The 27,079-nt window shown below is 39.6% G+C and overlaps 4 protein-coding genes across 4 annotated transcripts in view; 2 read left to right on the top strand and 2 right to left on the bottom strand.

Moving 5' to 3' along the window:
- The window catches only part of smim19 (small integral membrane protein 19), a 12,966-nt gene extending 12,361 nt beyond the window's left edge, over positions 1-605 (bottom strand). The window contains exon 1 of the mRNA XM_015049558.1: positions 330-605. Coding sequence (XP_014905044.1) covers positions 330-463 — 134 coding nt within the window. The 5' untranslated portion in view covers positions 464-605. The remainder of the gene's footprint in view (positions 1-329) is intronic.
- A 1,834-nt stretch (positions 606-2,439) lies between these two features.
- On the bottom strand, positions 2,440-10,195 carry fam199x (family with sequence similarity 199, X-linked). The gene is made up of 8 exons (XM_015049562.1): positions 10,097-10,195; positions 8,759-8,946; positions 6,309-6,528; positions 6,052-6,210; positions 5,814-5,975; positions 4,752-4,935; positions 4,493-4,587; positions 2,440-3,707 (listed from the first exon to the last, which is right to left on the bottom strand). The coding sequence occupies exons 2-8, from the start codon at positions 8,923-8,925 to the stop codon at positions 3,537-3,539; spliced, it is 1,158 nt and encodes a 385-aa protein (XP_014905048.1). The 5' UTR covers positions 8,926-8,946; positions 10,097-10,195; the 3' UTR covers positions 2,440-3,536.
- A 45-nt stretch (positions 10,196-10,240) lies between these two features.
- On the top strand, positions 10,241-14,766 carry commd5 (COMM domain containing 5). The gene is made up of 7 exons (XM_015049563.1): positions 10,241-10,458; positions 10,650-10,810; positions 11,773-11,801; positions 11,870-11,920; positions 12,073-12,168; positions 12,320-12,395; positions 14,288-14,766. Exons 1-7 carry the CDS (start codon positions 10,338-10,340, stop codon positions 14,387-14,389), a joined length of 636 nt encoding a protein of 211 aa, XP_014905049.1. The 5' UTR covers positions 10,241-10,337; the 3' UTR covers positions 14,390-14,766.
- Positions 14,767-17,414: 2,648 nt separating this feature from the next.
- On the top strand, positions 17,415-26,687 carry LOC106957956 (LON peptidase N-terminal domain and RING finger protein 3-like). The gene is made up of 12 exons (XM_015049559.1): positions 17,415-18,293; positions 21,970-22,088; positions 22,169-22,291; positions 22,804-22,920; positions 23,014-23,182; positions 23,266-23,350; positions 23,460-23,574; positions 23,665-23,786; positions 23,880-24,038; positions 24,129-24,291; positions 24,380-24,529; positions 25,678-26,687. The coding sequence occupies exons 1-12, from the start codon at positions 17,636-17,638 to the stop codon at positions 25,834-25,836; spliced, it is 2,139 nt and encodes a 712-aa protein (XP_014905045.1). The 5' UTR covers positions 17,415-17,635; the 3' UTR covers positions 25,837-26,687.
- The last annotated feature ends 392 nt before the right edge of the window (positions 26,688-27,079 follow it).

Raw genomic sequence — 27,079 nt, 5'->3', positions numbered from 1 at the left:
TATTTAAGAAAATATATTAATATTGAATACTATTCTTCTATGAATAAATAACTAAAAAAACAAAAAACGCACCAATATGCAGGTAAATATATCTTACTCTATTGTAAAACAAACTGTCATACTTGCAGTCATTAGCGTACTACAAATTTTTTGGAGACTTAACTTACTGATGTATAGTCAACAATTTTCAATTAACAGATTGATTCTTTTATGCACACGGTAGATACGAAGGAAAACGGAATTAGTGCGGAGTGATACACTGAAGTAGGAGCTATATTTTCTCTATTTCCATGAAGTAAAAGAGGTGCGTGTTTAAAACCCGTGCTTACTTTCTTGCGTAGATGAGCAGGCCGAAGCTGACCAGGATGACCAGCAGGTAGACATTTGTAGCCTCATTCCAGGCTTCATGCACCGAGTAGTCTATGGAGTCCGGCTGGTTCCCCAGAAGCCCGTGAGCCCCCATTGAAAATGCAACGACAGCTCTAGCAATCAAGGAGTGGAAATAACTGGACCGCTCAGCTCACAAATACCGATAAAATAAACCGGAGACGCAGCTGGAAGAAAACAAGCACTGCGCCACTTCCGCATCGACACCCTGAAGCACTGTTGCCCTCTACAGTCTTCTAAGAAAACTGCAACGATAAGGTTTAATGTAAGGTCGATAGACTTTTCCTAAATAGAGAAAAAAGCCTCTTGGAGATTTTACCCGAAATGTTTTGATAAAGCCAGAAGCGAATACATCTTCTCACTCCCTTCTTGTTCTCTTTACTAAATTAAAAGACGTTTTATCCTTCAAATATAGTGATTCTTGCAGTGAGTGTTTATAAAGTATTTAAACTACACCTCAAAATTAGTGATTACAAACATTAAAATGCCCCTTATTGTCATCTACTCAGCACATTTTGAACAATGTCGGGTTGTCCAAAGTAAAATTATTTCAACTGTAACATATACCTTTGCCAATGTTTTTAAAATGGAAAATTGTTTTTCAAAAGGTTAAAACAAAACAACTTACTCCAACTCCAGTAGTTAAACAGCAATGACTCCACTCAGACTTTGATTTTAAGCTCATTTATTTTTCAGCAGTTCTTGGTACCTTATTCACACACTTCTTTTTATTTTAAATCACATTTGTTTCAAAATTATTTCAATTTCCAAAATAGAATCTTAATATTTTTCAATGCTACAGAAGACATAAACCTGTTTTTAAAACGTAACGGCTGTAATTTATATCTTTATATATATGAACAGTAACATTTCAAATATATGACAAACAGCAGATGTTTGTGCCAGTAACTGCAGTGGTTTAAACACCTTACAGCTCAGGAGGAGTGAAAGAGTCACAACGTAACAGAGAAACAAAAAAATATAAACACAAAGCGGCTAAATCTAGAAAAATTAAAACAATAGCTTCAGTTTTCCAAAGAGGCTGTTTTTGTAGCATCGCGTCAACATTTTGTTGAGCTGAAATGTGAAAAAGTAGGGGAATACGATTTTATATCTGCTTACATTTTAGACTCAAATCATTGAGTACGCTCACCTGGAAACAAATGTCTGAGTTTCAGAATGCGATGAAACGCCACAAAAACACCAACAAAAGCATAATAAGGGACAAATATAAAGACTGGAAGCTGCGATAACCAATAACTTTACCCAAAGCAAACTGAGCTGAAGCCGCCACCAAAGCAGGATGTCAGTGTTACTATTTACAAGAAGCATGAGCCGTTTTAGTAAGTGTAGGATATAAAATGAACTAATTCCTGGCCCATGGGGGGAGAGCGGTTTAAACATGCAGGGTTTCAGTGCTCCCTCTAAGCCTTGGTGAAAATGAGGCTGCAGCACCTCAGCGGAGAGAAAGACAGACCAGCTCACTTCCTTTGAAACCTCTGGAATGAAGAACCGTTTTAATTTCAGCTCTGACAGAATGAAGGCTGAAGAAAATGGAAACAGAAAACAGAGACCGTCCACATGTAAAGTAAGTTGAACCCAGACTGCAGTCCGTCTGTATTCATGTCACAAAACATGGTGTAGAAATGTATCTTTTGCTGCTGCAGCCCGAGCATGTTGTTTAAAGACGTGATTTAAAGCTGCAAGTGTGGAGCCTTTATGAAAATGTTTTGACATATTTGATAAAATTGTTAGTATGTCATGACAGTACGAGACACATAACCTGTGAATTTTTTTTTTACTTTTCTTCATTTTTCCCCAGCACTAACTGCAGAAATACACCACTCAGAAACAACCAATCAGGACCAGGAGGAGGGTCTTAACGCTGTCAATCAATCTTGTATACATACTGCTTACAGCTCTCCCTTGCATCCTGTCATGAATGCTATTATTAGTTAGCATGGTCATCGATGACAGCAGATAAATGGTTTTCCTGTAAAGGTAAGTTGTTTCTCTGCTATAAACTCCACATGCTATTTTTAATTTTCACACTTTTACTGTTTTTTTTTTTTGTTTTGATTGCTAATGCTAATGATAGTTAGCGCGACCATTAATGGTGGTGGATAAACTGTTTTCCTGTCACAGTACGTCGTTTCTCAGCTATAAACCCTAAGTTTTATTTTTATTTTTAACTTAGTTTTACTGGGTTTGCTCAGTTTGCTAATGCTGATGCTAGCTAGCATGGCCACCAATGACAGCAGATAATAGATTTTTCTGTAATAGTAACCCCATTACACTATATTTTTGTTTGCTTTTAATTCTTAATTGTACTGTTTTTAGTTTTTTTCCCCTGTTCATTTACTTGCATACTCTTATGTTAAAAGTAGTTAACCCAATTGCTTATACGTTTGCCAAGTGTAAGTTTGTCAGTGGGGAATATTTAAAACATATCTGAAAAGAATGTTAAATGTAAAACAGTCGTTGTCGTTACGTTTGTATGTTTTTTATGTTATGAAGTCTATTGTTTATGAAAAAAAAGTTTCTGCCATTAGCCCATTTACCAAGTGCATACGCAAGCATGATTGACAACAATAAGAACCTCCTCCAGCCTCTGATTGGTTGTTTTTTTTCAGCTGGTGGGTGGAGCTTGATTTTTTTCCCATACATCATCTGTCTCAGCATATTGTCACGACACAGCGACAGTTTTGACAAATACGTAAAAAACATTTAAAAAGTTACATACTGCAACTTCTAATATTTTGAAGAAGAGAAAAATTATGGAAATGTTTTCATTGAGCATTTTGTAGGGGAAAAAAAAAAAAAAAAAAAAACAGTGATTCCTGATCTGCCCTCCTGTCTGTCGTGGTTCTAGTAGCATCAGCTGATAAAAGCTTCTCTAAGCAGCAATCCTCTTGTTGCTAGCTGTGTGTCAGCTAGCCTGTGGTGCTAAGCAAGCTAAACCGAGATTGGTATTTTCTCAAAGCGTCAGCAGCGTTATTACAGAGTTGCAGTAGAAGCACTAGCATGTTGAGCTAAAGTCGCAGGCCACTGGAAGCGAAACACTGCCAAACACACGAACTGGGACGAAACGCGTCGGGTTAGGCAGAAAGCTTGCAGGCCTAGAGGGAGCACTGATTGGTTCACTGGTGTCACATCAGTATGTCCAGGTCGTCTCCGTGGTCGTCCTCTGTCACCCGTAGCGACAGCACCTCCTCGTTCAGGAAGAGGCCGCTCAGGCGCTCCTTACGCGCCTGCCGCTGCTCCTTCAGCTGACGCTTGCGGAGCGCTTTCTGCTGGAGCTTCCGCTGCTTTGATCGCTTCTGGAGCAAGGAGGTAAATAAGATAAAGATTTTAAAAAAAAATCACAATCACAAATTGCTACAGCACGTTGCTATACACGTGAGTCCAGAATTATTCATACTCCTGGCAGATTTAGGTTTAAACTGTAGGTTTAAACCTAAACATGTAGTTACATGTTTCATTTGACTGGGACATTTTGGAGCTCATGAGAAAAGATAGCTCAACAAAAATATCAACAGAAACATGTAAAAAAAATATGGGAAAAAAAGATCAGCAACTCAGGGTCCCCCCAGTGTATTACAAGCCTGGCGGGCCACCAGGCTTTACTTGTGTCCCCACCATGCCAAGCATTGCTTATTTATTTATTTTTCAAATGTTTGGATTTTTTAAGACTTTATAGTTTGTGTTCATGTATTAATCTTCCAATCATTTGATAACAAGTGATATTTTCACATTTCCTGTCAACTTTAATAATTTTTTTAACTCAAAAACACGACAGGACTCTGGATGAATGACTGGCGTAGTGCCCAAGCACTAACATTATACAATAGTTATTATACTTTAGAAGTAAAACGGTCACATTCAGTGTGTCCCCTTGTCACATTTTGCACTGCTGTAAACCACAGACTCATGTATTTTACTCAGATTTCATGAGCACTCGTCTCAGATTTTGATTTGTAATAGAAATATTTTCCTTCCATTTCACACTTCCTCACTACTTCAGATTTGTGTACTACATGAGAAAGTGTGAAACCTTGTGAGGAGCACAACACCAGCATTAAAAAAAACAGTAAAAACTTCATACTTTAGAGTCTCGGATGCGTTCGGCGGCGCTCGACAGGTTTCCATCGCTGTGAGCTCTGCTGATGTTGCTCCCGCTGCAGGCTGAGGCGGTGCCACCTGGAACGCAACGCAAACAGTTACGGGAAAAGAGCAAGAAGCTCTAAACGAACTGGAACGGCTTTCACCCGTCCAGTTAAATCTGTTTAGGAGAAACCGGAACAAGAGGAACCAGACGGAGGCTTTGAGAGTTCAGGTCGGCCATGTTTGTTTCTGGGTCTCACCAGCCACAGAGTTGGAGGCCGTGGAGCCCGTGGAGGAGCTGGCTGAGCTGACCATGCTGGCGTTGCTGCTGCTGATGCCGCTCACCCCCCCGGTGCTGGCGCTGCTGTGGCTGCTCCTCTTCCAGCCCTCCCTGGTGCTGCTGGCTCTCAGCCGGGGGCTGTGCTCCCTGATGTAGCTCCGCACCTGATACCGGCACAGGGGAAAAACCATCAGCATTTTGAGGTCATTTTGTACAGAAAAGCTAAAAAGAAACAAGAAAATGTCCCTCTATACATTAAGTTAGAACTGGAGGGAACGACTCAGGAATGAAACGGACTAAACCGTCTATTAAGCTGCTTATATCATCTTTATTATTGAAAATAAAAACTCAAGCCTATTATTACTATTTTCAAGAGCTTTCTAACTTTTCCACCTCTGAACTTTGGAGATAAAAACAATACAAATTAACCATTACATGATATCCTTTATTAACATTGTTTTTGTAGTTTTTATGTTTTGACATGTTTCTCACTCACCTCATGAACCTGACTGGTCTGAGAACAAAACGGTTTTTTGACAAAAAAAAATCCTCCAATTTCAATAACTTTAACATAAAAAATATAAGTCATCATTAATTTCAGTTACACAGATCCATTAGGAATAATAAACAATCATTACAGTGAAACAATCCAAAGAAATCGGGTTAACTGACTTTCCTTCTCAAATTAAATGCTTTAAATGCAATTTAAAAAAAAAAAAAGTTACAAAAAAATCTCTAAAAACGTTCTTGCTAAGTTTTCTGGCATTTAACAAATAGAAATAATTTTAGTAATTCTAACAAACCTACAACAATGAATGTTTAGCCCGACTGAACTTCAGGCAGTCTTTTTATTACCTGTATGAAAATATCTGATTCTGTCTGAAAGTAACGTTTTTCAAATCTACACTTTGAATCAAACATTTGATTGAATTTTATTACAAAATATCAAGGACTTTATACAGAAACCAAGCACTTTGAAAGCTTTAAATCACCTAAAACTTGTATTTTTGGGAACTCTGTGGTGTTTCAGAGTGCGGCTCACCTGTTTGAGCTTCTCATCGGTGAGGCAATTGAGCTCGATGATGAACTCGCTGTCGGTGGGAGAGATCTGAGCGCACGGGTCGATGATCTTGATGATGTCCAGCTGCTCCCTCAGGCCCATCTCTGTGCTCACCTTCCGACTCAAATACTCTATGTACTCCACCTGGAAGGGACCCAGAAAGCGCGCGGTTAGCTTTTTGTTCCGACTGACGGAAACAGTTTTGTGTTTCTTTTCCTACCTGCTCATCATTGGTCATGGCGCTCCAGGGCAGCTCGTCCAGGTTGCGGTGGGTGTGTGATTTCGGTTTCCTCTTGGAGAACAGACATGGTGAACTCGGCACGCTTGGGATTATGTCAGAGAGGACGTCACTGCCGCTGGCGATGTCGCTTCCCGGCAACTGGTGAGAAAAGCAAAAAGATCCACACAGAAATGTAAAGGAAGCCTAAAAATAAAAATCTACCCTGATAGAGAGGGAGAGGCTTCATGAAAGCCCACCTGCCACTCAAATTCGCTGTCGGACCAGTCCCAGTACGTGCTGATGGAGGAGGAGACGTCGCTGCAGACGCTGCCCTCCGGAAACAGATCCAGGGATGTCAGTTCCTGGTCGTCCAGCAGGGAGTAGCAGTCGTCCTGATCGCCGACCGACACGGAGGAGAAGAGCTCCTCACTGCACTCTGAGCTGGCTACGCTGGTCCCACAGGAAGTGAGGTTCCACCTGCAACCAGCAGACGGTCACAATGCGACACGGGTTCTGACAGAACAAGCTTCCGATAAGGCGTCAGCTTATAACGCAGAGAACATGCTAAACGAGACGCAAATAGTTTGAAAATTGGTTTACTAATTGCTTTATTGATTAGTTTAGTTATAGAAGTCCAACAAAACAAACAACAACATGTATCAGAATAGAATCATGATCAATATGGATCGATAACACGTCTGACGGAATTTTCAAGGATTTCCTTGAACTCCAATCCATAACCACACAGCATTCTGGGAAATGTAGGCAGAGGAACGCCTCTAGCTGTTCAACCTCTCAGTGCTAGCTAAGCAAGGTTCAGGGTTTCCCCCAGTGTATTATAAGCCTGGCGGGCCACCAGGCTTTACTTGTGCCCCCACCAGGCTAAGCATTGTTTGTTTATTTAAGTCTTTTTCAAATGTTTGCATTTTTAAGACTTTATAGTTAATGTTCAGGTATTAATCTTCCAATCTTTCAATAACACAGAATTATCAAGTGATATTTTCAAATTTCCTGTGAACTTTAAACATTTTTTAACTCAAAAACAAGACGGACCGCTGGATGAATGACCGCCCCAGCGCCCAGCCACCAGGCTTAGCGAGTTTTCTGGGGGAAACCTTGAGGTCGGTGGCGTCAACTAACTCACAGTTTTGGTTACCTAGCAACAACCTGTTGAGTAACTGGTGCAGCAGCATTGTCTGGTTTCGCCACCGTGACTCATAAATGCTTAAAAATAAGAGAACAACGTGAATGGAAACCTGCATAAAACAGGAAAAGAAACACCACCAGTTTGGCTGCGTTTCAGATATCTAATCAATAATTATTGATATGGATCATTATGAAACCCTTTTATAGTGATCCGTTTTTCAGAAACGGATCTAATTTATTTCCAGACATGCATGGACATACCTTGGCCAAACATCTATTAATAAAGCAAATAAAATAAGATAAAAGAAGCAGTCTTTAAATTCCTCATCTGAAGAAAATTTAAATTTGTTCTCCCATCGGCTCGTCTCTGTTAACCAGAAGTTTCTCCCAGGAGCTCAGTACATGAAACCTTTTCATTAATTTTAACAACCAATTCATTCTTAGTCACCATGTCTCTAATTTGCCCTCAACTGTGTTTTGATCATAAAGGCTTTTTTTCCAAAGAACCAATAACGCCAGATGACATCATACTGACACGCATCATGCACGTTATGTAATGAGATGTTTATTGACGGATGGAAAGCAGGCCTCGCTGCTACATGTTGGTGTTTGTTTACATGCCAATTGACAAACTATAAGAATAAGAAATAATTCCACATAAAATGGAGTCAACCTGATCAAAGTCTGCTTAAAAAACAAAACAAGAAGCAGACAAATCAAAGAATATTTTTGACCAAAGTTTGTGTGATAAACCACTTAATGAAAATTGTTGCATACCATCTTTTAACAGTAAATGTTAAGTGGTTACTATTGTGTATCAATTTAAAGAAGACGACCCAATGGATGCAGCTGGAACGACTGAAGCTACATTAAAAAAAACGCAACAAGAAAAATAATTCACTGTGTGAGGTTCACTGCTGAATATCACTTTATGGTTTGTTTACGTTCTGGTTAAAAACAAACTGTGGTAAAATAGAACAAAACTTTGGTGCAAACTAGAGAAACCCCAATTCGATGAGAAGATAAAGAGCAAAGATAAAAAACACAAAATATTTGTTTAGCTTCTGGATTAATGCGCTCTAAATAGTGAAGAGCTGTTTTGTTTTATATAACACCTTTTCAGCAGCAAGGCATTTCAAATTAAAATTCAAAAATGCCTTATTATGAAATTAAGTGTTGTAACTCATTATCAGTCATCAGTTTTTTTGCATAATTAAAAAGAAAATAAAACTGCAAACGAGTAAACAGCGTAAAAATAAAAGGAAGTGGTGACTGAGTGAAAAAAAACTGATAATTTATGATTTTCAGTTGAAATGAATCAAATGCAACTGTAAACAAAAAGGTTTTTAACCATGATTGAAAGGAAATCAGTGTTTCAGCAGCTTTGCTGGTTTCTGGAAGTTTGTTCCAGATTAGAGGATAGTTGAATGTTTGTAAACCACAGACTTTCATCTACTGGAACTGTCTTAGTAGTCATGTGACCGTTCTGTGATTTAACATTGTGCTGCGATCGGCAGGTGGCCCAGACGTCTCCGCGTGCAGAAATACGCTTTCTCCTCACCTGTTGCTGTGGAAACGGTGTAGAGGGTCTGTTCTGTGACAAGATGAGAGCTGACAGCTGAACTCGCTGACGTCCAGCGTTCCCACATCGCTGAGGTTGGCTCTTTGGGAGAGGAGAGGGAACGGCTCCTCTGGGGCCAGAAACTTCTCGTACAGAGATTCAGACATGGCCGGCTTTCTGCGCTGCACCTGATGTAAACGAGACAAACAAACCGCATTTTGGCTGTGAAGACACCCGTCGGTCCTGTTCTGACTTTCATGTGGGAGTGAACCATTTTAAAAAGACCAAGTGGTTGATTGGAGGATCAGGAATTTTTACAGATTTAAGTAATTTTTTGGGAGGTTGCGGTACCAATCAGATATCAAAACCTGATTAGTAATAAAAGGTCAAATACTGAGAAAAAATATGTTTTTATTCCCATTTAGTAAACATATCATGACTAGGTACTCTCGCCATTTTTGGTCAACAGAAGTGAATAAACCAAACAGCATGCACTTCATTTGGTTAAAGTTTTAAAAATCACATAAAAAATGAGAGTAGTCTTGTAATAATTTTACCTCCAGTTGTATTTGACAACATTTACTCTACTAAAGCACCTGAGGCTTATTATCGTCACTACAGAATCAGTCATAATGGGTACTGGTAAGAAAAAAAGCCTGATGAGTGCTTTTCTAATCTTTGACATTTGACTCTGCTTATTTTGAAAAAAGTATTTATTTTTTTTAACCATATTTACTTTGGATCTCAATGCAAATACTCGACAAGAAGAAGAAAATTGTGTGGGGAGAGCTGAAGGAAATAACTTTAAACTTATTATTCAAAACATAGCTAGTTTTAAACCTTGTCAGTGTCTAATAAACTGGCTAAAAAGACACAGTAAACAAAAATGATTTTATTGTATCCAATATGTAGAGTAAAACTTTTCGAATCATATTTTACAGTATTACTAAATCTTCTAACTTTGTATTCACAGCTCATAGCTAATAGAATGAACTGAATAATGTCTATAAACTGGTTAGTTTTGATGAGATGCGAAGAAATTGCTCAGTAAAGCTACACTAGCATTCAAATCGGCGTCCTTCACGCCACTAAATAAAAATGCTAAATTACATTAGACAAGTTATCTAAATAAGGTATATCTTTCCTTTAACTGTTATTTAAGAAAAACACCCGCTAACACCGTTAGCTGGAAGCTAATGTTTCACCTGAACAACGTAGCGCTTACCAAACAACACAACGACAGTTAAAAAAACGTTGTTACTGAACAATAATCATTTTAAACAGTAAACAAACCAAACTGGTTTACATAAAAGCTTAGACAAACATCAAAACGCCAACCTTTCAGCGTTCAAACAGCGACCATGAATGCCATCTCCATTTGCTAATCTTTCTTTTCTCACGACGAATTAAGCTGTCCTCGCGAGACTCAGCTGGGAGCGAGAAGACGCAAAGGCTGCCTCACGTGACCTAAAGCCGGAAGTTTTCACGTAAACACTAGGTAGCCTAAAAACATAGCAAGCTCTGTGCTTCTGTTCCTTTTTATTCTGCTTTTTTTTTATCAACAAGAACACATTAAGCCATGTCTTCAAGCAACGTAAAAGACTCTAGCTTCTTGGGAGGTAGAATACCACCGGAAATAGAGTCAATGTCGAAAAACCTGAAGGATGTGGATCAAGAGTTGTTTAGAAAACTCCTCAAAGGTAAATGAGTAAAAGGAAGTTTAAAACAACGTAGTTCTTACTGTGTTTGTTAAACAAATTTCAGATTTGTAAAATGCTCCTTATAATGTCTTACTGTGAAACTGTGTTTTCACACGTTGCTAAAATAAACACCACAACTTATCACCCTTGACTTAGAAAATACAAATCAGTTTTTGTCGTTCTGTGTCCAGTTGTGGTCAGTGCTCTGGAGGGCAAAGACTGCAGGGAGGTGATGAAGTCAATTGCTGAAAGCAGCGTCATCCCGCAAGAGAGGCTCAGTCACATCATCGCGGGGATGCACAGAGTTCTCTCAGAGGCCATCCGCATCCCAGCATCCCTGCTGAAACAGGAGGCGAGTGTTACAGACTGAACCCGAGTCACACAGAAAACATGCGACACAGGGTTACATACTGCTGCCGAATCACATCATTTGATTAAGAATGAATGCATACAATTGATTATTCGATAAATAATATTCAAGCCAATTATGGGTAATTATTTTTTTTAGTAAAAATCAGTAGTACTTGGCTTTAACATTATAAAAATGTTGCAAAAATGATCACCAGTGACACCAAGTGTAATTGTCTGAGCTCATTTGTTATCTTTTTTTGGCTGCAGATCGCCAACACAACAGTGACTGAGCAACAGAGGAACATGCCAGCCCTCTATATAATACACTGTATAATGTATGGAGAGTGCCTTGCAAAACTATTCATACTATTTCAACCTTTCCCCCCATTCTGTCTCATCACAACCGTAAAATGTTTTTACTGGAATTTGAAGTGACAGCGCAGCACGAAAGTAGCATATATTTCACCAAAAGGCTGTTTTTTTTGGGGGGGGGGGTTTGGTGTTATGTCTCTGTCAGCTTTGCTCATCTAAAATCTTTCATTAATTATTTTGTCTTGACTGAGAAATATTCCCCATTAAAGTGTCCTGAATGCTCACTGCAGCGTTTGAACACATGCTCCATCCCTCAACTATCCGGTGTGTTCTTGTTTAGCATTTGCCTTCTTTAGCCCAGTAGTTTCCCTGGATTTTATTAAAGGGCATCAGAGTAAATACGCTTCAACTTTTCACAACAATTCCTTCCACTTTTGCAATTATACACCACTTTGTGTTGGTCTGTCATGTACAATTAAACGAAAAATACATTAAACTTAATGGTTTTAATATGATAAAATATGAAAAAGCTCAATGTTTCTGCATTTAATTACCATCCCTAGCTTAGCATGTAAATTTTACTTGGTGAATATTTATATTTTTGTATGAACTGAACCTTTTCTATTTGTTTTTTTTTTTTTTTATGGTCAGGCCTTTAAGGAAGATCTGCGAGAGCTTAGGTAAGGACCGTCATCTCGTCTCCAGGCATCGCTGGCATCTGATTTTTACAGACTCTTTTTGTCCTTAGAATACCAGAAGACTTCATCACAGATTTCTCCAGTGTGGTTTTTGGAAATCGGTACGTGGGTTTCGCCGGGTTTTGATTCAGAAGTTTGCACATCGGATCTCACGCTGTGCCCTTTTAATAGGAATAAGCCGAAAACCATCGAGTTCTGAGTTCCTTTGTCTTTATGTCAGAATTTAGCCGCATTTTTCCGTGTGCGTTTGCAGACGTGCTGCTCTGGAAGCGGCCTCCTCTCAGAATGACCCTCACCTTCCCATGCTGGAGGAATTCAAATGGAGAGTGGACGTTTCCATTTCTACAAGGTAATGACAACGACTCTGTAGCTAGCTTTCATCATCTGTGGGTGAAATCTCAAGGTATAAACATTTAAGGATGACAAATATTTAGCAGAAATGTAACAAACGAGCTAAAAGCTGCATGGAATCACTTAACTGTGTGTGTGTGTGTGTCCAGCTCGTTGGCCAGAGCCCTGCAGCCGTCCGTTCTGATGCAGCTGAAGCTGTCAGATGGGAGCTTCCAGCGCTTCGAGGTACTGAAACAATTCATACTTTTTCTATTTCAACATCACACTGAAACTATATTATAAATGCACCCACAGTCGAACCCTTTGGCTCTTTCTACCTTCAGTGTTCTTTTAAATTGCTTATTTTGTCAGCAAATTCCGCCATTTCCTAATCCTCCTAGCCTTTTTGCTAGTCTGCAAAATGGTGACGGCCAAGGTTGGTAGAGAACGTCAAACTCCACTGGTTGTTCAACAATAACTGGATACGTTTTTTTTGAAAATGGTATCTTCTGTTGGGTAGTCATTACCCAATCGATGTAAACATAATCACTGTACAATACTTTGACCTTTTAAAATTTTGCATCTAAAAAAAAATCACTAAAGTATGAAAAAACCAAAACTACTACTGGAACTAGTAAAAATGAAACTAAAACTAAGCGATATTTAACTAATAATGACTAATAAAACGCACTCTAAAAAACTAATTTAAACTAACTTAATTAGACAAAAAGACACAATGAAATAAAACTAAACCCAAAACTAATTTAACCCTTCACCAGAGCAGTTATTTGAGCTTTTCAGTTAACGTTAGCTTGTTTCCTCGCTGTGTTTTGATAAGACTCATTGATAATTTGGCCCTTTACATTTCAGCCATTGTCATCGGTTCCAGTTAATCATGTGCAGGTAAAACTTAGAGGAAATCTTCTTCTCCTGCTTTACAGACTTACAGCCTCACTTTGAATGTTTTAAAATTCAACCACACGTGTTTCGGCTGTGTTCAGCGTAGCTTTAGCGGTGCGGCTTGAAAGCACAGAGCAGGTCACCTGACGGACAGACTTTCTCTCTTTTACTGTCAAAATTTTTGCAAAGGGTGCTCTTATGGGATCAACAAAACAAAGTGCAAACTTTTGCATCAAGTTAAACAAAATTTGGGGAGGTTCAAAATTTACAAATAGTTTTTCAGTCCACTTCTACAGGTCAATTTGTCCGAAAAAAACAACAACAAAAAAAACATCTTCAGTTAATTTTGCTAAGTTTTTAAGTGCCATATGATTTACCTCAAAACACTGTTCTTTTATTTTTCATTAAAATGCAACTAATATTTGCTGACAAGACATTAGATGGATGGGAAAGGTTACATTTTGACCTGAAAGTCGCAAACTGTTCAAAACAAATGAAGTTTTTCAGTCTTAAATTAAGTCTCGATTAAAGTTTGTTGTTTTTCAGCTTTCATTTTCTGAAATGTGGCAAAAATCCAGTCAACTCCAGGTTGCATTCAGCTGTTCAGAAAGCACAAAGTTATCATCTGTTGTCTGTATGTCCATTGTTGGTTCTGCACTCCACTCAATTTAGCCTGAAAGTTAAAGAAATCTGGCTGTGGGCCAACAAACTAAAGTTAGCCTGTGTCTGTTGTTACATAATGGGATCACAGGCTAATAACTGAAGAAACATTTGCTCAGTGTAGCACATGTACTCTCCAAAACAATAGTTTTTCTCTCCTAATCTATTCTACCTGTTATGGTTTTTACAGAAAATACTAAAATAAAAAAATTTTAAAAATCAAATGTTGCATCTCTGTCATTGATGTGACTTTTTTTTTATCTCTCCAAAAAAATCCCAGTAGCAAAAGAAATGCTAGTCACTCAAAATAATTTCTGTCGTAATGCTGTATATGAGGGGTAAGATATAAAATTAATTTGTTTGATAGAGTGACCTGTTGCTTTGATTTTAGCCAGCAGAGGGCGCCTCACTCCTGTTTTTTGGCTTCCTCATCACAGAACAGAAGCTGCATCGACCTTTCTGCCGCCGCTGTTCACAAACTAGATCACTAATATGATCTAGTGATCTATTAGATTACAGCAACAACATCCGATTACACTGACACTTCGTAATTTTTTTTTTTTTCGTTTTATATGCAGGTGCCCGTGTCAAAATTCCAGGAGCTGCGTTACAACGTCGCTTTGATTCTTAAAGAAATGAACGACTTGGAAAAAAGGAGCATCCTGAAGATCCAGGACTGATAAGAAATCCACCAATGTCCTCAGAGACTCTTTAAACAAGAACCTGGAAGTCTGAACATGGTGAAGGAAGTAAAACAAAAAAAAAAAGCTTTCTCCTCTGATTGTGTTGGCATCCAACACACCACAGCTTTTTTTTTTTTTTCATTATTTTGAAAGAACAACCAATATTTGAAATGATACTGTATGTTTTGGTTTTGTTTTTTTCTAAACATTAACCACAAATATACGTGAACACTGTTGGTGCTTAGAGACAGCTCTTGTGTTGTGCCAAAACCAAGTCAAGAAACTCACCTTGTTGTTGATTAAAATACCACAATATGTAAATTACCTGAGACTGAACGTGCTTGTAACAATAAACTGATTTTTTTGTGTTAATATATCAAATTTAAATCATACAGAAACAAAAAAAAAATCTTTCACTTGCATGTATTATTTCTTTTTTAAAAACATATATTGTTTTATTCCCTTTAACTTTATTTTAAGGCGGAGCTAGGTCTCACCAGGTGTTTTGCACTGCTGAATGGTTAGAATCAAAGCAACACACCATGTATGTTTTTGGTGAGGCAATAACATCATTCATATAGAAAATTGATTGGAGCCCTGTGTTACTGCCCCTTTAAATCCTTTCTAAAGTCTGGCTCAGTTCACAGACATTTTCCACACCGTCTAACTGAACTTTAGCTATTTTTTCAAAAAGAGTTTTCAGTTGCTAGATGTGCAAAGAGGCATTTTTTACTCAGAAGTCCACATCACACTTCTTAGATGTTATTTATAAAAAATAAAAAGCTTAAAACATGTCCTCCAAGTTCCACTTCACCATTATTCCCTACTTTATCAGAGGAGTAAAATTTTACAAAACATATTGGAGTTCAAAATGTAAAAACGTCCAATGGAAGTTAACTAAAATCTCGAGGTATTCCTCTGTATTTGCAGGATGTGTTGTAATGCACAGTCCTGAACAAATCCTCAACCTAACACTTGACACATATAGAAAGAAGCCTTAAAATCCTTAGCATGAGCATCCATCTGTTAGTCCTTGTGTAATGGTCTGACTTTGACAGTAACTGCTTGTTCCAACCCAGTCTGCAAAGTTCAGACAGTCTGTGACAGTTTGCCCTACATACAAAAACCTCACAGTGATCAACTTTTAGGTCTGAGGGTGAAAAGTACATGCCTGACCGTATGTGTGTGTGTGTGTTGCATAAGATTCTGTAAGTGTCCTCTTTTGCATATATGCCAGTCTGTCTGTTTCTCCATGTGTGTCAGTCTGTCGGTATGTCAGTCGGCGTTCCTGTCTATGCGTGGGATTGAGTTCACGAGCCAGACCGGCCGACCTATATTACCAGCAGTTACTGAGACGGGCTCTGGTGGACCGATTGCTGCATGTAATCCACACACACACACACACACACACACCTGAACTGCTTTCAGCAAACAGGCTTTATTTGGGGACTGCAGTAAGCACCACCGACTGGTTAAAGGAGAAGCTACTAATACAGTGTAGGATAGTGTCTTCCCCATTCAGAGGAAAATCCCTTCGGCTCAACTCTGATGTTATGAAGCCATTACAGAATTTCAGGATTTGCATTCAAACGTGGAGCAAAACGAAGGACAACAGAGGTACAGGGGCAATAGGCTGGATGTGCAACAGCAAGAAGCCCCTTGGAAACTTTCACTGAGCTAGATTCAGAACTGTGCTTGTTAAGTAAGATGTCACATAGAGTGAGGGGTTTTTTGTAATTATGCAAACAGTTTTTATGCAACAAAGACTGGCTGCACTTCAGAGCACCAGTGAGCCGTTCCAGTTATAAAACCACCTACGCTTCTTGGCCTCTGTCTCATTTTGATAACTCTGTATTTGCTTCAGCTTTTATTCCCGTATCATGTCGCCGTATCGGACATCCCAAATGGTGACCAACACCTCTAGATGGTCAAAATTACACAGAATATTATTCCGAATATTATATCATCATGGTGAAATATAGTGGCAGCTTCAGGCTTTGGGGGTATTTTTCTTCAGAAGGGGTCAGGGAAGCAGTCGGAGCTACAGACGGGATAAGATGTTCAGCTTCGAGCAATGGCTCTAAACCAGGGCTGTCCAAAGTGTGGCCCAGGGTGCCATTTGTGGCCCCTGAAATGATGTTCAGCCTCCCCGACCATACGTCAAGAATAACAAAAATTTGGCCAACAAAATAGAAAACAGTTGATGAAAAATGTGGAATTTGTTTGTTTTGCCTTTTAATAAAGCAACAGTCCAAGGCCTTTTCTAGCAGAAATGTATAAGGATTTATAGATTTCATAAAAAGGTTATTTTTGAGCAGGTAAAACTAAATAAAAGAAAAAGAAGAATCACGATAAACAAATTTTTGAATTTTTAATTTAATAAACTTTGTGAGCAGTTTAAATTTTCCAGTTTGGACACCACTGCTCTGAACAAGTCAAATTTACAATGGAAGACTTTAGCCATGCAATATGCTTATGTGTGAATGGCTCAGTCAAAGTCCAGACAAAGCTAACCAAACATCTGTGGGAAGTCTTGAAAATTACATTTCACATACTGTCTCCAATTAGTCTTGTTACTCTGAAAACAAGAAAATGCAAATTCTTAATCTCAACATGTGCAAAGCTTGTAGAGAAACCATTCAAGGTATTGACTTGGAAGCTTGCCACACTTTTCAGATGTGGCTAGATCCATTTCTTTCTTTGCTCTACATTGTTTGTCACAAAAAATTCCATTAAGACACATTAATGTTTGTGGTTGTTACATGACAAAATGTGGACACAGTGTTATCCAATGTGTATTACATATCATACAAGGGAGAATTTATAATATTTAGTCCCCCACCCAACGCACACATGCACACACATACACACCTGCAGCCCGTCTCTGCTCACTGATATCCAGAATGCAGGTCAGACAGGCTCCGAGAGGACCTGCTCTCCTGCCCCAGAGAAAAACTATTACATGCGGGTTTGTTTTGTAACTGTTTTTTTCTCGACTCGTCCAATCAGAACAGCTGCTCGGCGTCACGTGACCCAGTTGTTTTACATAACAGTTTTTTTTTTCTCCCTCTCTTTCCTCACCCCACTGAGAATTTTAGATGCGTTTCCTGAACTTGACCGCTAACATTTCAGAGCAGTCTGTACTTCAGTGGAACCGGAGGCTGAATGGCAGCCTCAGCACCGCGCTCTCAGGCTCCACTCAATAGATGAAGAAGCGGGAGACTTCCAGGAGACGCGCTCCGTATGGGGACTGAGTGTGAGAGCATGCTGCATCTGGCAGCGGAAGCTTTCCAAGCGAACAACTTCGAGCTGGCGGCGGATATTTACGAGTGCCAGCTGGCGTGTGCCGGGGACCCTGGGAGCCGGCTGGAGCTGATGGTGAAGCGGGCTGACGCGCTCGCCTTCGGGGGCAAAGTGGCGGAAGCTTTCGAGGTGTACCGACAAGCATCCGAGATAGACAAACTCAAACCCGCTCACCTGTCCAACCTCGTTGGGTACCTGTCGGACAGTATCCGGAGACAGGACCGGGGTCGGAGTCATGGCAGCCACTGGAGGACAGGCTGTGGGTCAGGTAGCGGGTTTGAGGACTTATCCTGCGGGATCTGTCTGAGCTTTCTGTTCGAGCCGGTGACTCTGCCGTGCGGACACTGCTTCTGTAAGAAGTGTCTGGAGAGGGAGAGAAAAGAGAAGGAGAGGCCGGTGGTATGTAAGGAGTGCAGGGACAGCTCCAGGCTGGCCGACCTCCAGACTTACAGGGTGAACGTGGTGCTCAGCAGCTTGCTGGCCAAGTGGTTCCCCAGCTTCCAGCAGGCCGGCCGGCTGAGGCGGGAGGGGAACGGGCTGTACGCCGAGAGGAAGATGGAAGCAGCGCTGGAGAAGTACAACCAAGCCATACTGACAGGTAATTACTACTAGTATGTCTGTCCTGACAAACTTTGACCTCTTTAACTTGTGTTTTTTACTAGTTTGTAACGTTGCGTGGTGGTGTTATAAAACCAGCGAACGACACGACACTGTCATTGGTACAGAAAGTGTGTCACGGAGTGAGTGACAGACAGCGGCGCACCCTGAATGTTCTGAGGGCAGCCGCCATGTGTTGGATAACACGGTTATGTAGGCTGGGCCAGTGGACCAAACATTACGTAAGCACGTAGCCCGCCCCACTCATTGTGTAACGTGAAATAATGAGACAGTAAATATAGGTCAAGGGTACCATTGCGGGTCACGTTAGTACAGAAGTGCCAGGTCGGACATGAAACAAGTGGAAACTTTATATATAAATGTTCAGTTCATTCTGTTGCGCTCTAACTTTAATTCAGATAAATAAATAAAGAAAACAACCCAGATATATATATATATATATATATATATATATATATTTGCTTTGTTTTCTTTTAGTGTGTTTTTTAAATGTATGACGCTATGGATGAACTATAACCTAGTTACACACTTTCAGGATCAACAGGTATGTTTTTATTGTAAGCAAAGGTCCGCTGTGACTGGGAAACATGCCCTGACCTCATTTAGCTACCAGCGGCATGCTTGTGTAAGCTGATATCTGGCTCAGTAATGTGAGTCTAATTGCATGCATCATTCTGGTATTTCCTTTAGTAGATACGCTGGCATGTACATGGACTAGTTCTCCTCAAGGCTTGGCACATTTTGGCCTTTTACAGCCTTAGTGTGTCTTATCAGGATTTTCACTGATAAGACCACTGCAAAAATAGAAGATATTTGTGGAGTTGGAGACGAAGGATACATAGTTTTGTTGTGTTGAGACCACATTGTTTAAGACTTGGTCTTGTCTTGTTATTTTATTTTGGGAGTTTTTCTCCATTTACTACGACGTTGTGTGAAACTCAACGGTAATGGGGGTTCACTGCTCCACTAATAAACTTTGACAAAAAGAAGGGCAGAGAAAAAGATAAGCACTTGCTCTATTGCTCAGCCACCTGATTACACCATAGTTAAACATTTTTTATAAGAAGACAAATCCAAATCTGATTAAATAAAAATAATTATTTATTTTTAGGATAACCTCTTCCTCCGTCCCCATAGCAGGTTGCTGCCACAACTATGTTTCACCAGCCAATACCAGAAAAGAAGGTAGTATATGGTTCTAATTAGTCTTAATGTTGGTCTCTCACTTCAGATCCCGATGAAATAATTGAAGTTTGTTGATTTACGAACATCATTGGAGAATAAAATAGTAAAAGAAAGAAAGAGAGAAAAGAAGCATATCTCTACCTACTAACATGTATAACCAATAGGGATTCCTCTGAAGTCACAGCACAACAGCTCAGTTTTAAGACGTTCATTCTTTGACTTCTGGGTTCCTAGCACTAAAGCGTAAACCTCCCTGCTCGGACAGACGCAGATTTAACCTCAATAAATGTTAAAAACCACGTTTTCCAGCCTGTTGTTCATATGATCAAGCATCTTCTTCGGGAGAGGATAATCCAAGCCTAAACCACAGTTGTTTCCCAGGAAATATTAAATAAGATTGCAAACGGAAAGTTTTCCATGTGGGTTGAAGTACTTTTAATGATTTGTGAAGAACATATGCAGTTTAGATGTCAGTGGGATACCAGGACATAATGGTGCTAGATGCTCAGTAGGAGAGACATTAAGGTGGAAAAACATGAGCGTCGTTGAGACCATTAATCATATGTCAGCATAAATCCATCAGCATTTCAAAAGGAATTGGCATGTCTGACATTAATAAAAGGTAAAACAACAGATTCCATTATAGCCAATTTGTCCGTATCCTACTAGAGCGGAAACAGCTGGATTAGTCATGATCAATCGATTATTTAAATAATTGTCAACTAATGGAGTAATCGATTAATCATCTACCAGTGTATATAGACTCAAAAACATCTAACGCACTGAAAATAATAACACCAGTCAGAGCAGTAATTAAGTCAAACAAAAATCAAACACAGTTTGGATTTTAGATGAAAAAATGTGCAAGAAAACTATTGTTTACTTGCACATTTTTACATATTTTATAAAATAAGCCTGACTAAATGAAACATGACATTTAAAAAAATCTAATAACTCAATTAATCATTAGAATAATTGATAGAATAAGCGATTAGTAAAATAAATGTTAGCTGCAGCCCCACATCCTACCTGTTTTTCAGATTATCTTCCCCATAGTGTGACTCACAGTTTTCCATGCAATTATCACAAAAGAAAAAACTTCTAAAGTTGGCCTCTTACTTCTCATTAGCACATGTCTCCCAAGTCGCTTTGCGGCTAATCAATACGTCGTATGTCCTACTTGGACACAGCTGCATGTATAAATAATCCCCTTCGCCTACGGGCCTTTTCAGCACTTCCACTCCTAAATCTTACTGGTGTGAGTGAATTAATATGCGAGCCAGAGAGCGCTTCGCTTTGATTCTTGAAGGGCCCGGCTGCGACATTTACATAAGTTCTTATAGTTATGAAACCTGCAACATGGGAGACCTTGATAGTGGTGCATGGTTTTGTAAGGCAGCAGTCCTTTTTCATAACACATTTTGTAATGTGGAAGCTGGTCCATTTTTTGTAGGATACTCTTCTGTCACATAACTATGGAGCGTATATGCTCCATTAAGCATTTATGCTTAAATTTAGCTTTAAGTGTAACAACAGTTTGTATACTGAGCAATTAGCCTCATGTGAAGAGCAGAAATCCTTTGGTGTGTTAGAAGTTAGAAGAGCTGAAAATACTATTAAAAAGAAAACAATTCATGGTTGTTTTTACAAATAAAATCTGAAAAGTGTGGTGTGCTTTTGTGTTTGCCTCTCCTGAGTAAATAGTTTGTACGACCGTCCTCTACCAGCTTAGTGAATGTTTGCCTGTTCTAGTTTGCTCAGTCAGAGTGAGCTGGAAAAACTGCAACTTGCAGGTCAAATGCTTGGACTTTGACTGGGCCGCTGCATTGATTGCCGCCCAGTTTTTTCTTTTTGCCGCAACTAACAGGTTGTCTGCAAGGTTTGTTCTGTATCTATAAGTGGTGAAATGATTAATTATGATTAATCGATTATTGAAATAATCATAAACTAATTTAGTAATCAATTAATTGTTAATTGCAGTATACAGACTCAAAGAAAGGGCCAGTTGCTGAAAGAACAACACACTCAGAGCAATAATTAAGCTATAACTGTTATTTGCAGAACGTGGCAATTTATTATCCAATTAATAAAATAATTGTTAGTTGTAACCCTAATATCTAGTTTGATCAACTTTGATCACCAGTTTTCTGCCATTCTTAGCCGTTAACATGCAGGTAAACAGCTACATTTTGGTCTCATCTGCATGGACTGCTTTCTTTAATTGAACAAGCGAGATAAAATATCAGTTTAAGTTTTCTGAATAGTTTTCCAGGGGTAGTGTATCTACTATGAAACATCCTTGAACATTTTTGTCCGTTTCCAAATATTTCTGACCCCCAAAAGTACATTTTGAGGGAAAACATACTTTTCCCTCAAACATGGCATTTTATTGCCTTATAAATAGTTATTCAACTAACAGAGCAATAAAAAAACATCCTCATCTTTAATTCCTCTTTGTGTTTATCTCACAGCACCCACAGACCACATCCTGTTCAGCAACCGCTCTCAGATCCACTCCAGTCTGAAGCACCATGACTGGGCTCTGAGGGACGCAGAGACGTCCTGCAGACTGATGCCCTTCTGGTCCAAGGTAAGACCCACATCCTTCTTATTTAGCATAATTTCATCACGGTTGGAATGGAAAGTAAAGGACTGTCTCTGTGGCGACAGGGTCATGTTCGTAAGGCCCAAGCCTTGGTGTCATTGGGCAGGACTGATGATGCTCTGAAGGAGTACCTGATCTGTCTGTCCTTAGAGCCGGACTGTAGACTGGCTAAGGCTGAAGCTCACAGGGTAAGCATATCTTTGATCACTTCAACATGGCTTCACTGTGGGGATGAAATGATTAATTGGATTAATCACGATTAATTCAATTAATCGAATACTGAAATAAATGTCAACTAATTTTGTTCCCTAATAATTGTTTAGAGTATACGGACTCAAAAAAAAAATTAATTTTCTGAAACAAAAAACATATGCAAAGGAGCAATAAAGCCAAAACCGCATCAAACATATTCACATTTTGCATTTAAGAGAAAAGAAGGAATGGAATTATTTATTTACATCGTTTAACATATTTCTAAAGCTGTATGTAAAAGATGGAAGTGGCTACATAAAAAAACATCTGCAGAATGTGCCATTTAGAAAAAAAATCTGATTAATCGATTGCCAGAATTATCAATAATCGGTTTCTAAAATAGAGTTGCAGCCTTACTTCAATTTTAAGAATTTATCTTCATCAGTATGAATCTGTAGGAATTTACAACAAAATGGTCACTTGAACGCTGTTCTCCGTCACCTCGCAGCTTCTAAGTGACTTCCTGGCTCCAGTCACCGATCAGGTTCCTGAACACATCTCCGGCTGCACCAACTTCCTGTCTTCTAGAGCACACATCAAAAGCAGCATCACTGAACCCATCCAGGTAAAGGTGCTCCTCCTTCGAAATCAATCTGACATCTTTTCTTTCTACCACTTCCTTATTGAACTCTTCTTCTACTGCTCTTTCCATTTTTAGACCGTCAGTCCTGGGTCGCTGTTCACAGAGCTTCCTCAATCAGCAGCTGGGAGGTCCGACAGGAGTCTCAGAAAAACCGACTCAAATCTCCTTAAACGGAAACGAAGGGATGTGGAAGAAGAGGGGGAACCACAGGAAGAAATCGGCCACCAGAAGAAATCCAAGTGTGGTGAGCTTAACGCTCTAGTACAACTGTGCTGTTTCTCCTAGGGGAGGTCGTGTTGTTCACCGTCTGATGGAATCTCTTTGTAGAACAAACTCAGGGCCTGGATTCTTTAGGTGCCGTGTCCAGTGACCTCTTGGACCCAACGGATCTGGAGTGTTCCCTCTGTATGAGGTCAGCCTGTCAAATGCATCTTGCACTATCCCATGGCAGTCACAAGAAAACAATCTGGAAAATAAGTTCATTATCGTGCTCTTGGTTTTTGGCTGTGTCTCCTGTACAGGCTGTTCTACGAGCCGGTAACAACGCCATGCGGGCACACTTTCTGTCTTCAGTGCCTGGAGAGATGCCTGGACCACAACCCCAAGTGTCCACTGTGCAAAGAAGAGTTGTCTGAGGTATGTGCTGGGTCACATATATGATGTTTCTCCCAATGTCGGCCTCTGCTTCCTCTGATTCATCAATTCTCCTTCTGTGTTTCCACCCAGTACTTGGTCCAGAGGCTGTATTGTAAGACAGTATTAATAGAGAACCTGATATCGAAGTATCTTCCCTCTGAGTTCATTGAGAGACAGAAAATGCATGAGGAGGAGATGGCTGAGCTCTCCAAGTACGTCACTGAACACCCTCTGCTCTTCTTCTTTCCGCTTTCTTCTTGACTTTTTAACTGAACTCATTGTCTCATCTTCTTGTTTTGGTTTAGTCTCAATAAAAGCGTGCCTATATTCGTGTGCACCATGGCCTTCCCCACCGTGCCGTGTCCCCTCCACATCTTCGAGCCCTGCTACCGACTGATGATTCGCAGGTGCATGGAGACGGGAACCAACTGCTTCGGCATGTGTCTGGGAGACGACCTCAAAGGGTTAGTGGCGGACGCAGTATGTCATCTTGGCGCTTCTTGAAATTAAAGTAGACGCCTAAAACACAACGCATCTTCTCATTTGCCCCACAGATTCGTTGGCTACGGGTGTCTGCTGGAGATCCGTGATGTCAAGTTCTTCTCGGACGGCCGATCAGTGGTGGACACAATCGGCAGACGGAGGTTTAAAATCATGCAGCACCGCGAGAGGGACGGATACAACACGGCAGATGTAGAGTATCTGGAGGATGTGAAGGTGGGATCAGAACTGAGAGGGAACGAGCTTTAAGTATACCAAAAAAGGAGGTTAAAGATCTAAGTTGTGTCTTTCCATGTATTTGCAGGTGGAGGGCATAGCAGAGCGTGAGCTGCAGTCGCTACATGATGCAGTGTACGACCAGGCTTTTGTCTGGGTCAATTCTCTGAAAGCTGAGCAGAAGCAACGCATCGAAGGACACTTTGGACCAATGCCTAAGAAAGACCTTGAACTCCAGGTACAAACACACTTTTTGGGGATGAACACAGCATCCTAGTGAAGACAGGTATTTCATGGAGGTAGGATTGCATGTTGCATTGTGAGGATTTGCTGGAACACCTCATCAAAACCTCATGATTAGAGAGCCAGGCTAGACACAGGAGGACAGCTAGCTTGACTTTAATGCTCTCCACAATATTTAGTCAATCTCAAAAGTCCGTTCTAAGGCCAAGCATTAATATATACTGCCTGTTTTCTGACCTTTTCTTTTGTTCTATTTGATTCTGTTAGCTGAAATAAACAATGTGAAGTAGAAGGTGCACTACATTTATAAGCTAATGATAACTTAAACATAGCTTCAACTGAAAAAAATAATTGTTAAAAGGCTAGCCTGTTAGCATCAAACAAACACTGTTACAAAGGCAACCCTTGCTCATATTAGAGCAGAAATTAAAAACATTAAATAAACAAGTTATGGAGTAACATTAGCTAAAATTAGCGCCGAAAAGCCTCATTTGCGTATCGAAGTGATAATTAACGATCGTTAACGAGACGTTTTAACTCACCTTTATCACAAACACAGACAGGTATCAATGAAACAGAAAAGTAACTGCTGCGAAAGGCTTATAGTCCTAAAGACCCTCTTAGCTGCCCAACAAGGTGCCTGATGTAAAATACTAAGTTCAATAAAAATATATGTATTTAGCATTTATGATTAAAAAATCCTTCTTTGTCTTTAAATATGTTTTACCCAGAACTTCTCAAATATCCTAGTTTTAGCTTGACTTGGTTCATTTTTATTTTATTTTATTTTTAAACTCCTATTAAGCATATTTTCCTATCCAATTATTAGAAATGGCTGAGCTTTTCATATGTTGATGCTAAAAGTGCGTTCTTTTAGCCACAGATGCATCCTTTGCTACAAAAGATCAAGTGCTCACTAAAGAAATGCTATGTTAATGCATTATAGGCAATGAAATGTTTTTCTTATTTTAATGTCTTATAAAATAGGCCTAAGTAGTTAAATGAAAAATGTGCCGAGTGTGTCAAAAGAATTTTTATCCGATTGCTCGATTTTTGTTAGACTAATAAATAGAACAACCAATTTAATGTAAAAATTAAACTGATTGTCTCACCGCTGTTGCTCTGTCTCTGTTGTCTCTGCAGGCCAGCCCCAACGGCCCCTCCTGGTGCTGGTGGTTACTGGCTGTTCTCCCTTTAGAGGGCCGGGCCCAGCTGCCGTTCCTCGCCCTCACCTCCCTGAAAGATCGCCTCAGCGGCATCCGCAAGGTCCTGCTCTTCATGTCGCAGAGCAGGCCCCGGTGACCTGACAAACGCCGTCAACAAGCTACGCACAAGCGCACAACACCCTCGCCCGAGAGCAGCTGACGACCAGTTCTTCCGTTTCTTCGCACAAATAACAGCCACTGTTGCACTTCGACAGCAAACTTTATAAAACAAGGAGTTTCTCGATCGAATATCTTCCTCGTGCTACTTTCACTCGGCAGGAAAACGACGAATGGCGGAGGACTCGCAGAGCTATGTTTGGTGAATAAACTGAAGTGTATCGCAATCATGTTTTGCCACAAAGTTGCAGCTTAGCGTAACATCGCTCACTCTGATTTTCTCTCTGAATCCTGTGAAAAGCCTCTGTGTCATTTACATCTGTCTTCGTTCCACTGAGTTTCTTCCTGTTCCTGCAGCAGTCTGTAGTTTATTTGGAGCTCAGCAGGTAACATCCCCCAAATGGTCAATCTGCTTTAAAGTGACACCAAAAGCAATTCTTCCTTTTCAGATATGTTTGAATTTGAAATAAAGCGGTCGCTAATCTGTTCAAATGGATATAAAACTAAAGAAAAACAACTCGACAATTTTTTTTGTGTGTAAATGCATTCAAGAATTATTTTTGATATCTCAAATAGTATTGCTATAATAACAAAATAAACTTACCTTTTAAAACTACTTACTGTAGAACCCCATGAAATAGGTAAAAACTGGTTTGGGTTTTGACGGAATTATGAGTTTCAAAACCACAATATTGACTTTGAAGGTTTGGAAATGATAAGAATGTGCTTTATGACTTTGACTTTCATAAGTACAAGGACTTTGAAACTCATATTTATGACTTTTCATCTCAAAATTATGCCTTACTATTGTTTTATTTTTCTTCCAAGTAGCAGAAACGGGCTTCCTTCAGCTTCTGAACTTCCATCCTTTGTCCAGTTGTCTCTTTTTAATCCATTTAAATAACATCAGACTGAACCGTCATATATGGTCTGCTTTAAGGCTCCCAATCTTTTGTTGGACTGTTTTTTTTTGTTTGTTAGCTATTATTTATTTGGTTATTTATGCATGAAGTGACATTGTTTACATTGTACTTTGAAAGAGATACTGGGCTGCTCACTTTCCTCTGATCCAATCTCTCGTCAATACCGTGGTTATCAGTGTGAAGCTTTAAAAAGGAGCTGCACTAGACATGTTTTTTCTTTTTTTTTTTTCTTTTTTTTTTTACAAAACCACATTTTAGGGAAACATATTTAAAACAAAATAAGAGTTTTATTGGATATTT

The sequence above is a fragment of the Poecilia latipinna genome, unplaced genomic scaffold, assembly GCF_001443285.1.
Source record: "Poecilia latipinna isolate Pla-1442-1.1 unplaced genomic scaffold, P_latipinna-1.0 Scaffold951, whole genome shotgun sequence".
NCBI classification, from domain to species: domain Eukaryota; kingdom Metazoa; phylum Chordata; class Actinopteri; order Cyprinodontiformes; family Poeciliidae; genus Poecilia; species Poecilia latipinna.
This window is presented reverse-complemented; position numbering and strand designations above follow the sequence as displayed.